Source organism: Pararge aegeria, chromosome 4, assembly GCF_905163445.1.
Source record: "Pararge aegeria chromosome 4, ilParAegt1.1, whole genome shotgun sequence".
Taxonomy (NCBI): domain Eukaryota; kingdom Metazoa; phylum Arthropoda; class Insecta; order Lepidoptera; family Nymphalidae; genus Pararge; species Pararge aegeria.
In genome coordinates, this window is record NC_053183.1 from 11,975,748 (window position 1) to 11,989,793 (window position 14,046).

The 14,046-nt window shown below is 33.9% G+C and overlaps 2 protein-coding genes across 3 annotated transcripts in view; one reads left to right on the forward strand and one right to left on the reverse strand.

The window, feature by feature from the left end:
- The window catches only part of LOC120637662 (cyclic nucleotide-gated cation channel alpha-3), a 77,238-nt gene extending 72,741 nt beyond the window's left edge, over positions 1–4,497 (reverse strand). For both annotated transcript variants that reach the window (XM_039909590.1, XM_039909591.1), the window contains exon 1: positions 4,370–4,497. In XM_039909590.1, coding sequence (XP_039765524.1) covers positions 4,370–4,497 — 128 coding nt within the window. The remainder of the gene's footprint in view (positions 1–4,369) is intronic.
- LOC120637664 (methylcrotonoyl-CoA carboxylase subunit alpha, mitochondrial) overlaps positions 1–14,046 on the forward strand; it is a 328,715-nt gene that overhangs the window by 188,492 nt on the left and 126,177 nt on the right. The window lies entirely within an intron of this gene.

Consider the following 14,046-nt stretch of genomic DNA (forward strand, 5'->3'; position numbering starts at 1 on the left):
ATCGCATCCTTTCCATCGTGAGTTTCAATAAAAAAATACATTTACGCGAAACTGTATTTCGCATTTACTTTATTTTCCGAAAGTTTATTTAATGTACAAACTCTCTGTTTTACACAGAACTACGTGTTTATTTCCAGTTCCAAACTAAAATTTAACTAGCCACTGAAGTTTGTATTTTGCAGAGTTGTATTAATGTTCCTCCAAAATTAAAATACATTCATTATTAGTTTTTAGGGGATCGTACCGAAATCATAAAGATTCCATATTTGCCTCACTTTGTCCGTCCGTCCATCAAAGGTGATTTTTTAATTTTAAGTAAAGCTATCGACGTGAACTTTAGAATATTATCAGAGACTCATCTTTAATTAAATAAATAAAAATCTAATTAAGCTAGTTTTAATTTTTATAGAAAGACTGCTCCGATTTTTGCTTATAGATAAATCTGAACTAACATATTTTTTGAAATAGCAGCGGAAACAAACTAACTTTGTTTGTAGAGGTTTATTGCTGATAAACTTCTATAAATAAGATAAGTCTTGCGGTTCATTAAAAAAAAATGTTTTTTGGTTTCTAAGATAAGTTATAAGCTATACAGAACTGGCTGAAGCGTCTCTGTTCTACTACTACTATCTACTGGAATCACTAGCCCGAGCCCAGTCCAGCGTTGTTATTGTGGGAAAATTGTTATAAGCTATAGTTTCAATTTTAGTTTTTAAAGCGGTAGTTTAAAAACTATTGAAATCAATACTAATCCCTATCCCTATCCCTATCCCTACTAATATTATATATGTCAATGTAAGTTTGTTTGTTACGCTTTCACCCAAAAACTACTGAACCGATCCTCATGAAACTTTGTAAACATATTTTTGGAAGTGTTAGAAGTAATATAGGATAATTTTCATCCCGACATTAAACTCGGTTCTTTTGGGAGAGGGGATGAAAGTGTTTGACGATTTTACACCATAACTCCGACAAATTATAACCGATTTAAATATTTATTTTTATAATTTAGAGGTTCTAATATGTGTTTAATTTTGCCCAAACTTTGTGAAGATCTGATGAATGTGGTTGATAGAGGTCAGAACTCCTCATTTAAGGCTTAGCGATATTGAATAATTAAAACTAAAACTAAATTGAATGCCACATAAAAAACAAAATCAAACTCAGACGAAGTCACGGGCAACAGCTAGCCAATATATAAGTATACTGAACCCTTGGCGCCAAGAAGGTATGACTCCTTCGTGCCCGGTTTTTTTAAGTAATATCCACTAGCAAATTGTGATACATAGAAATGTTCTACGAGTTTCCAATGCGTTGCACTAATAAATAGTTACGGTTAGAAACTGTCATTCTGTAGATAGGTAAAATTTAATTGAGCTTAGTCTAGCAAAACTCCAAAATTGCTTAACCGATTTGAATTTTATTTGTAGTTTAAGAGAAAAGCAAACCATACGAATTTTAAGAATTTCTATGACGATGGATAAAGGCACAATCTATGGAAATTGTAACATATAAAGAAATATCGTTTCACTTTCGTCACGGAGGCTACGAGAGGCAAAAAGGTATCAGGTATTTTTTGCGCTTTTCAAAAAAGTTACGATGTTCTAAATTAACTCACTCCCTAACTAAGCGTCATCCTAAAATAACAATATTTTCCATAGGCAAATAAAGTAAATACAGGTACATGGAAAATTTCGCAAAAAAAATACTCGGCCTTAAAAGGCTATAGAATATATATGTATTTGCGTTTGTTGAATACCGCCTGTTGAAAACCAACAAGTGGAGGTCAGCTTGTTGATAGAAATAACAAGAGTTTAATCGTGTAAATAACAACGTAGACAATATCAGAAAACATAAACTAGTCTAGAAAAATCTGTCAGCGATTTCAATATACTACGAAAGTATCTCAAAATATGATGGTTTTTTTATTTAATTCCCCAATCACTTAATCTGCAATCCCACCATGGTCAACCCAACACCTTTTAGAGGTATGGTAGTTATATTGAGCCCTACTACTATTCCTAGTAGGAATTTTAGTAGTAGTAGAGCTTATTGTGACAGAGCTTGCCTGGAGAAGTACTACTGCCAAGTATTTCGCGCTTATTACGGAAGCGAGAGTAGACTACTTCTTTGCCACAATGCGTAAAAGATCTCCCTGTTGCGAAATTTGCGAGGGAAACTGAAAATGATTGCTGGCTGGTTGGACTTGGTTGGACAGGTATGTCAGTCACTGCTATGCAATTTCAAATGGATTGGAGCGGCAATGATTCTCATATTTAAATATTACGCATTTTTTTTTTTATTACCTTTTAATTTCTTTACAAACAAAAATATAAGCCTTGATGGTTTAAATAAAAGTTAATATTCTATTTTTATTCTTTTTTTTTTTTTTTTAGATTCTTAACAATGCTTAATAAAAATTATTAATGATTATTATTATTATTATTTCTGCCCCCAAGTAGCATCGCTGGGTTGCCCGTGTAGTACAGGCACAGAGCGGCACTCACTAGGACGCGTTACTTGCATGCCCTGCAAAATGTTGCTCTGTTTTTAGGTGAATGTTACCACTTACCATCAGTTTGACCACTTGATCCGTTAATTATTCCTACATAAAATACCTCGGTCTCTACGGGGCTCGTTCCGGAAAGATTGTCAGCACGTCGGTAGGGTTGTAACTAGCCAAGGCCAAAGTCACACCGGACCAGGGGGAAATTAAACAAAAATAAGAAAGAAAGAAATAAAAAATAAGAAAATTTCCCCTGTCAGGAACGAACTCGCGACATCCTAGTTATAAGATCCCAGCACTCACCACTGCACTAAGGGAGAAGTAAATTAAGAAGAACATTGGTGTACCTATATCGAAAATGTGTATACTGGATCTCTACTCGTCACTTACTCGCCTCGCAAGACAGAGCAAAGTTAATTTTAACGTATGATTAGATGGATTAATTAGCAATTAATTCTTAGTCTGATAGTTCTAATTGAGTATTAAATGTAATTCTCTGAACTGTGAATGCAATCATTCATCGCAAAGCCGCATGATAGATCACGCTGTGCAACATGATATTGTGCGTTTGCCTTCCCAACCACTGGAATTAGGTTACTTTAGGTGCATTAGTTCAGGTAATACTATCAGTTTAGTTTCACCCAAATTTCGTCTAGATCTGATTGGAGATAAGAGGACATAACTCCTCAGCGAATAGCAGCTCACATAAGGCTTAACGATTCTGAATACAGAAAGTTTTATCACATTTATGAGGACTTGCGTGCTAGGACTAAATAAAAATTTTTAGAAATTGTCTTGGTTAACCTTTAGCATACGAATAAGCTAACAATGCGATTTCTATACTTCGTTTATGGAATACTTTTATTTGTTAGTGATTGGAGCACTAATTGATATTAAATTATTTATTTAAATTTGCAAAGACGGGCATCATCTATTTATTAACTTGGGTCAACGTTACTTACCCAGCGCTACCGACTAATACGTAGTGCTGCTGTTATACCACACATTATTTGCAATCATTTGGTATAGAGAATTTAAAGTATTCTGAATAAGGCAAAACGGGAATAGGTTCGCGGGCCAGTCTTTTGCGATTGGCAATGTTTACGTGATTGAAGGATTCAAATAGTGGGTGATTAAAGCTCCAAGAGCAAGAACATAAGAAGAATAATATTCGTCTACACCTCAGTCGTTTGTTTAAATAAGTTGAAATAATATCTGTACCTAGTATCATAGGTTTGTATAGTTGGCACTACCACTACGATTGAAGAACTTTACGTTTAGTATTTGATTTATTGAGGTATGTATTGAGGTAGGTGAAGTATATGTAGCAGTACGCAGAATCCGGTAATTAACGCGGGCGAAGCGAGGTGCATCTAGCCCTTAATAATAATATAAATAAGAAATTGTTTATTTGTTTCTCCTTCCTTCACACCCTAACTTCACACCCACCATAGTAATAAGGGCTACTAGTTATCCTAGAAATTAGTTCGTTCCAATGGGATTTGTAAAAGACAACGTTTCAAACGGACGGACAGAAACGGACACGAGCTCCTACCCACTGGGCAATCTACCGCTTATATACCTATAGGGGCAGACGGGCAGCTGGAAGTGACTTTGTTTTATACTATGCAGTGATGTCAAAACATATTTATTACAGCGATGTTACTATACAATTGATGAATTTCTTAGTGACAAACTTGCTGAAATTTATGCCGCCAAGTAGCATTGCTGATTTCCGGTCTGAATGCCGTGGTTGACGGTATAACTATAAGCACGTGAAGTTTTTGCTGTGTGGCAGTTCAGTACACAGTATCAATGAACATTAGATCCAATTAAAAAGAGCCATCCAATCCCCACACCTACCTGGCTTTGTTAGAGCGTCTAGAGCGCGTGGAGAGGTCAAGCTCGCTGGCAGCGGAGCACGCCGTGCCAGCTTGCAACGAGCCACGCGAACCGCCCAGCCGCCGCGAACCCAGTCGACACGTCATCATTTCTGCAACAAAATACGTCTTATAGATAGACTCTCAGATATTAGGAGGAGCCGTCAATTTGCAAAAACCCATAGGGCCTTAATAATTAACGTTGTATAGCTGGCTTTATTTACTTTCAATGAAAATAAAAGTAAATAAATAATAAATCATTTCACAGTCGCAAAAATGGTCACAAATTAAATCAAACGAAATAAAAAATGATAACTACTAGTAACAGTATAAAAAATACATTTCAACATTTTACGTTCAATTAGTTATAAAAGGTTTTCCCTCTCTCTGTCACTAGTAATTAGACATTAGAAAGAAGAACACAAAAAGGAAAAGTAGGAGAATCTTCAGTATTTGTACTCAGCACCAACCACCACCACTCAGCATCTTCGGGAATATACCTACTTTCTACGCGCGCTTCGAAAGAGGATGTTGGCGTCACATTGAACACTTATTTAGTCCAATAATAAACATATAAATGGGAAATGATTTATATAAGTAATTGAGAAAGTTTGAAATTAGAAAATTTATTAATCTCACAAATAACAGAATACACAGCATTAAGAACAAACAGAACCCTCACACTTCACGGTTTCGGTATGTTCTTAATTCTATGTTCGCCGTATAATTATCTCATGGTCCCTACAGAGCCTCTTCATCTGCAGTCAAATATGCTAGATACTAAAACCACGACAGAGTTAAAAAAATTAGGAAGTAAGAAAATTTTGACAAAGAAAAAAGTGTGGTATAAATTTTTATCATGTTCGATAAAAGACAGTAGACACGTGTTAAGACCGTGCTTTATGTAGCTTAATATGTTTTTACTATATAATACATCGATTAAAAACAGTCATTACTTTGCGTATCTTCATGTTAATATATAAACCTACTTTTTTATTTGTATATTTGTCACCAGACGTACTCTACGTTGTTATTTATATATATTAATGCAACACTACTCAGATCATCTATAGCACGCTCTCTACCGATTTGATTTCACGGCGAACAATAATAGCAAAGTTAACAGCTTTGCACGTCACATCACATGTTTCAACAGGACATGTCAACAGGGCTGCAAACATGAATAATAAACAGCAATGACGGTAACCTAAAAAAAAAGACTCCGATGTTTGCGCCAAATTACACTGCTACCATTATTATAACAATAACACACCTACGGCGATAACATTAGGTATTATCTTTTTTAATGAAAATGTTATTTTTTTGTTAGTACAGACGGTTAATAATAAGTTTGACCGACTAGGTAGCTACTCTCAGAGTTTTTTCATCGATATTTTTTAGAAAGAATTGCATTCATCATGCATGGCAATTAATATTAGAAAAGTCACCGTTTTAAATAAACTTATATACGAAACTTGGTTAAAATCAGTTAAGACTTTTCCGATAGACACGTTATATGTATTTATGAATTATAAGAAATATTAGTTATCCTAATGTAAATAAAAATAAGATGTTAATACCTAAACACAAAGGATTTAACTCAAAACGAATAAAACATCTTAAGCATTGATCGTTAAAATAATACAAACAAAAAATGCCAAACCCTTTGATGTCTTGTAAGGATGAAGGTCAAGTAAAAGGAAAACAATGGAGACAATGAAAGCGAGGCATCTTGCGAAGAAAATGAATAAATCGAATAAAGCCTATTCTTGGCTCAGCTCTTTTTATGTTTAAACTGACGTCCACAATTTTGTTCATTGAGGCGCTCACTCCCCTAAAGTTCCAAATTACAAGCTCGGGAAAAACTCCACCGTTCCGTACTGAGACGCCAAAAAACCCGATGCAAAAAACCAACTGAACCTCCTTCTTGCAAATAAAACAATTACATTAATAGAAGGAGCTTACAACGATTATAAGTTTCTTTTATCATTGCGTGTGTGTGTATATGTGTGCGTATGTGTGTGCGTATGTGTGTGTGTTTGTGTATGTGTGTGTGTGTCTGTCTGTAGCTCTCGATCGGATGATTACATCTTACTTAAAATGCAAATGTGCGATTGGTAACTTGATAAGTTGGCAAACGAGCTCTGACGTAACAAGCGCTAAATGCAAATAGGCAGAAACGTTGTTTCACTCGCAGGCCGTGGTTTTGGTAAATTTTAATGACACGTTACGTCGCACTGCGGGTACGAAAGCTGTGTTACCTGCTTATCATACGTTATTGCTGTATTTGGATAAAACAGATTAAATTGTTGGCTTTTCCCGCAAAAACTTTCATAGGCGAAATGATGACGCACATAGCCGCTAGTGATTTTACTGGATGAGCAGATAAACTTTAAATGTTGGTTTATTAGGTTTCATTACCAAATAGTAAAAACTAATTATTATGGTGCGTTTTTGTTCGCCTGAGTTAACTTTATATTTTATTAACTTAAAACAATTGACTTGAAATTTAAAATTGTTATAGATAATGAATAAATGAATTTAAAAATAAGGTAAAAAAATATAGAGGTATCCTACTATAATTTTTTTGCCTCATTTTTACAAATAGATTATTATCAAAGTGCATTTTATGCATTTTTGATATTTTCTAAGTATAAACATGAGAAATGTTGGAAAAATAATAATTTCAATAACGCATCCTTCTCATTTTACTTTCAATTATTATTTGAAATAAATATTACTATCTATTTCAATAACTAGTATTATTAAAAATGATCGCCCAAAACATTATCGAAATTTTCCTAGCCTAGCCTAAGAATTTTCACTTTAAAAGTATAAGTTGTAAGTAGTAAAACTTACATATGAATATTAATAACTAAAAATTTAAAACCTTTAATACATAGCATTGAAAAAATACTTATTCTACCATTAGCTTTGAAAATAGTTAATACACAATTAATAACACAGTAGCTGCGGTTTCACACAAGTAAGCAAGAGGTCGTAACGTAATGTTATATACCTTGCTCAAGGATTAATTTTTCATATCTCCTAAATTGTGCCACCAAGTAACATAACGTAAAAAGTTTAAAAATTTATTTCTACAAAAGATTTTCTTAATAATAAACTAACTCTCTTTTGTTATTTAAATGAACTTTCAATTTTATGAACGCTTTGAATTTTGAAATTTTGAATTTTGAATTTAATTTTAATGCCTAAATAATATGCAAAATTTAATAATCACATTTTTTGGTGATAGCCAAAAAATGTGATTATTATATAGTGGGTGGTGGGCCAAGTTAGAATCCCAGCACGCACCTTTAACTTTTCTAAGATATGTGCGTTTTAAGTAATTAAAATGTCACCTGCTTCAACGGTGAAGGAAAACACGGTGAGGAAGCCTACATGCCTAAGAGTTCTAAAAAAAATGATCTCAAAGGTGTGTGGAGTATACTAATCGGCACTGGGCCAACGTCTCGTACTAGGGCCTTAGACCCTTTCTCATTGTGGGAGAAGACCCTGTAGTGGGCCGTTAATGGTTTTATATGATTATGAGGATGATGATGATCATCATTAAATTGTAATTTTTGTTTCACATCATTACGTTATCGCTGCTTATATATAACTTATAGTTTCGTGGACTTTTTTTAACTACTAAACACCAATGTTTTTGTGCAACGTAGTAATTTTAACATATGTACGACTTATTTCTTTTAATTTTATTTGCAAATTCCATTATTACAGCCCGCAGTCTCATTAAACATCGAAGGTCGGTCTAATAACACTTCCGACTAATTCAATCGAAATCGGTTTATTCGCCACCGCCACGATGCCACAGACACACACTCACACACACAAACACATGCACAAAGACAGGTCAAACTTTAATAATAATTATAATAATAATAATAAATCTTTATTTTTAACAGTTACAATGGCACTTAAAATACTAGCAAAAACTTATAACACCCCGCCGTTTCGTCGTTTTTGCGTTGGGGGTTTAAATGAAACTCCTAAAGTACACAAAGTGACACTTAGAATGAAAAATATAACAATGAGTTGTGATGCTTCATTGGAAACAACTTAGAATAATGATAAAAGCGATTTTAAAGGTGTTGTTACCAATATAGGGGGTGAGAAGGTATTGTGTTACTTTCACCCCTAAGGAAATTTATGTGATATGGAGTGGAAATATCGAGTTCGACATCTATTGAATGGAAGACAACGTGACTGGTACCATTACAGCTATTATTATGTCACTTTAACAAAATGCCTCGAACTTCCAAGAAATCAGTAAAACAGAATTATAAAAATACTTTTGCGCGTGAATTTTTCTCTGTGCAAAATATCGTGTCTATCTACAGGTTTCCTTGAAATCGATAAAATTGACTTTAATAATTCTGTCTCTACTAGAATGCTTCTTTATCCAGAAGTAGGATGGGCTATATTTTTATTAAATACACTTAATAATAATATTTCATGCTAAAATAATAAGATGTGTATATTGCATATACCAATCTGGAAAAAAATTGGCGATATGTTCTTTCTGCGTGCGTTGTCCAAGTGGGCAGTACCTAATACCGAAATACTATGATATCTATTAGGAATAAAATAAATGAATTTTGAATTTAGTATTAGCGTGGATTTTCAGGAGTGGCATTTAGTATTCCTGTTTGTTCAAAAAACAAGTGGTTGCCTATAAACTCACGTGTGCTCCGCACAGATAGCGCGGAGCTAAAGTCAACCGCAGTGCGACGCAACATATCATTAAAGCAAGTGTATACAAATTTTATTCAACTAACAGTCTGACTGGCTCGTTGATTCAAGTAGTTGGCATATTCAACTACGGAACACGGTTACTGCATTGAGACAAATATAGTATCAAATTTCTTCTGTCAAATGTGCCCGGAGTTGGGAAATTTGCGTTGCAATGGTAATCTGCACTGGGGGATTTTTACTATGATTAAGGCCTTTTTCGCAATCAGGTGGTCAAAGTCTAAGATGGTAACAGGCTAACCTGTTAGGGGTATGGCCCTAGCCTGTTAGTTATACTCAACCCATACCGGTTAATACCATAATCGGTTTTCTACGCGACGTCGTACCGTAACGCTAAATCGTTTCGCTGCACAACTTTGTGTGTGTGCTAGCCGCGGCCAAGGCCTCCCACTAGACCAGGCCAAAGAAAAATTCAGACATTATAAATTCCCAAATTGCCACTGACTGGGGACCGCTGCGCCAGAGAGGTCGTCAACGACAATTTTATTCTAGATTCTTTATACCATTCACAGCCTGATTATGATGATGAACAGTCTGATTTTATAATTAAAACACTAACTAAATTCAATTGTTAAGGTGTACAAAATAAAAAAATGTGTTTTAGTTAGCTTCTACTATTGCAAACACGATGATATTAATTGTTATAAAATAATTGTTGCTGCCGAAAATCTGTTGATATAGTCAGTGACTGTTAACTTGTACGAAATTTGTAAAACTTTTTGTGTTATTATGAAAATTCAAAGCTCTGGCGGTATTACTGCGCACAAACTACAAAAATGTTATATTAAATTTATAATAATATATATTATTTTGCTTCTTCTTAGACTAGGGCGCGTTTGGAACCCTCGTAGCTTTAGTTTTAAGTTGACGAATTTAGTTATCGCCGTCAACTCACTTCTATGTTATATTTTACATGTAATGTACGCATCAAAAGTGAAACATATGTGCCTATTTGAATAAAGAAATATTTGACTTTGACTTAGTTTAAAAAACATAAGCAGTATAGTTTGTCGTATATCATTAAAACGTAAATCATCGTGGATTGCAAAAATGTTCCCGTGACCGAACCACCAGGCGACGGGTTGGAACGTAGTCGATAGGTGTTCAACATAACCACCTCACCTGGTACGGTGGTATCCATTGTTGTTACTTGAAAAGCGGTCGAATAGTTTAATCATTTAATAGTGTAAGCATAAGAGACTAGTGCAGCGCGATTAAGACTCGAGTCTATACAACCAGCTAAAAGCGTTTTAGCTGGTTGTATAGATATATGCGTACATATTGGCTTTCACAACGCAAAGCCTTATACAGTGAAAATAAAGACCGAACATAGCCTGTTACTCTGGTAAAAACTCTGCTGAGTGCTCACAACGCGTAACTGAATTGATACAAAAAAGAAAAAAAAATAAAGGACTCGAATTTCAAAAGCCCATTCGACAATACCACACTCGCGGGACTGTTGGATTTACTTTGTACGAACTTTTATTGGAACAAGGATATTACATTTTTTAATAAATAAAGATCAATCAAACATACGAAATTAAATTTCCTGCGTACTTACTTACTTTGCAAGAATTTTAAAATATCGTGACAACGCTCTGAATCTTCGTCCCACTACTAGGCACTGGTCTTCTCTCTCATAATAAGATAGGATTCTTAATCTTAAGTATGCTGTGCTGAAATTTAGGGTTGGCGGTCTTTCACCATTTTCTTCGTTAAAGACCGCCAACCCTAAATTTCAGCAATTGGTTATCTCCTGTAAGTGGAAATAACCAGGGGTCTACGCGCAAGTTAAACGGGTTAACGTACTCTTCCAAGCATGGGGGTGGACTAGGCCAATCTCCTAACTCAGAGACTCATTTACTGAGAACTTTGTACTAGTAAAATACAATTTCATTATTCATTTATTTCAGGGTTCATCCAATGATTACTGTTATATTGTATAGAAGCAGGCGTTACTCTGCAGAATCCCATGGTATACGAATGTTTCGCTCCGACACTGGACCATCCTCAGGTGATGTTGATTTAACAATGAATCATTTTTAAGTAAAAAAATATAATATATTGTGGTGATACGTGCGTAGAGAGTACATTGTCGAAGATCTGTTTGGTGTGAAGTTTAAAGTTTGAAAAAATTGCAATTTTCAAATCACACCGTACCGATTCTCCTGCTTTTCGCGGAGTACAGCAAATTAAGATTATTTTTTATAGTACATTATTATTAATAAAACAATTGCAAAAAAAAAATAATTACAACAGCCTCAAAATTATTATTATTTATTATTATATATTTTTTATTTTCTTTTTTATTTTTGTGTTCCTTCCTTTTTTCCTTCGACATTAGGATCGAAGACTGTTCTAGGACGGTACTCAAATATGCTACGTTCTGGTTTTTTTTTCTTTTATGCAACTTCTACATTGTGCAGAGTCTACAACCGGGTACCTACTACAATATCTTAAATACCTTACATATATATACATATATATAAGACCTTACATACATATTTTTATATTTTATTAAATACGTTAACTTTTTTTTTTTTTTTTTATTATAATTTTTTTTTTTTACTCTATATATATATATATATATATATATATATATATATATTTCTCTTTTTCTCCCTCCATTGTCTGTCTTTGTTAAATTTCATAGTTTACTTTGTTTAAAGATATACCATTCCAACAACTTCTTTTAAGTAATTTTACATGACTTTACCAATTATTCAACTTTTTTTTTCTCTTCCTTACCAACTTTTTGCATTTAATTTACTACTAGTAAAGATTAGCGGGTAATCATAATTATTATATTATGTGTACCTGCAATCCACATCCATTTCGTGGTCTTTTGTTGCTGTGTGATTTATAACATAGCAACCAGAGCCTTTACTTTTTGCAATAACAATTTTTAACACTTATTATATATAACACAACAATTAATATATATTCATAAGCTCGAGTTGTATGTTGTAATTTATAATTTCTTCAATTATACCTTATACTCGTATGGAGTATACTCACGTAACGCTCCGAAACCGGAGCATCCTCAGGAGATGTTAACTTTGCAATGAATAATTGTTAAGACCTTATATAATTTTCATAATATATCATGGAATCCCGCAAAGTAACGCTTCTCTCCAATTACAGCCTCAGTATCATATATTTATTAAAAATAATTAATCAAATTGTTTTGGTTTTCTAACTAAAGGCTTTTCTGAAAATTATTACTTATCTTTGATATACATTACATCATATTATATTATAACTCAAGTCGTTGAAAGGATATAAGTATACCTATACTAAATGGGTTTTATCCTCTGAAACATGAGAGACGAACGATTAAAATAGAAAGAGCTCCAAGAAACATCAGTCTCGTCTGTTACTTGGAAATCTCACAAAAAGACCATCCATTTACAATATTAGTTTCTTTAATATATAAACCAACAACCTTTTGTAGACTATACGTCTTTGAGAAAGTTCGAGACCATGAATTATGAATACCTACTTCTGTTGCGCGTACAGATGATCCCTCTAAGGAATTAAATCACTACATACTGTTAGGGATAATAGAAATGATAAAAAGGAATGCATCAATATCATAACTTCTTATGTACGGGCTTAATATTGTTCTTTATTCAAATAACAATAATTATTATTACAAAGTCAATTTTTTTTTTATTCTTTTTAGTTTAATTTAAAACACAAATATATTAAAAAACCCCTGATTTTTAATACCTTTTGGTACAGTATTCTTAATTCTAATAATCCTGTCATTTGATACCAATATTGAGGTAGTTATGAAAAAATAATCCACCATTTTGTAGCGGCGTCCATCTTGGACCGACTTTTATTAAACAGAGCCAAGAACTCGACCGCCTAATTCATCTTAAAAACTAAAAAGAAATAAAATAGGTTCATCCGTTCGGAGGCTACGATGCCACATACACACACACAAACGTCAAAGTTATAACACCCCTTTCGCGTCGTTTTTCGTCGAGTCGGGTTCGCGAGTGGTTAAAAAACAAGTGTGTTAAAAGAAATAAAACAAAAAAAACCTCAAAATGTTGTAATATCCATATACCTACGAATAATATTTTTTTATTACCAATGTCCAGCAAAACTGCTGCACCGATCTTAATGAACCTTAGAAAAGAGATAGCTTGCATCCTGGAGACGAGCATCCTATGTTCATCTCCACGATGCCAGATATTTCTTACTTTTCATCCCGGAAAAACAACTTTTAACCGTTCTCGCGGAGTTAGAAAACATACCTTTCATCAAATATACTAATCTACCTATATATATAACTAAATATATGTATGTATAACTAAATATACAAACCCGGGACCACCCACTTATAAGATCACAGCACTCACAACTGCCCTAGCAAAGTAACAATAATTCATGCTGGGTACGCTAGTAATATTACTAGCGTACCCAGCCCGGCTAGATTCGCCGGGCTAGATTTTGCTATTTTTTTTTTTTTTTACATAATTAAATTTTTAATTTAAGTCTCATAATATATTAAATCATTTATTTCTCTCCGTATTCATTCTCTTCTATTCTCTTCCCGAGCGGGTGAAGATCATTACCTACACCCATGTACACCCAACAATAGAATATCATCATAGTAAATAAAAGCTGTATTTGACAGTTTGACAGTTCATAAATAGGAGTGCTCCGATCGTCACCAAACTTTACAGGATTGCTCGCCAGGTCAATCCGGAGATTCCCTGAAACTGAAAGTTTCATTGAAATCTGTCCAGCCGTTTCGGAGCCTATACGGAACATACCCACACACTTTCTCTTTTATATATATAGATAAAGATTTTGGTACCTATATAACAGATATATTTCAGAAGGGGCTTGTTAGCGAAGATGCTGCTTGCG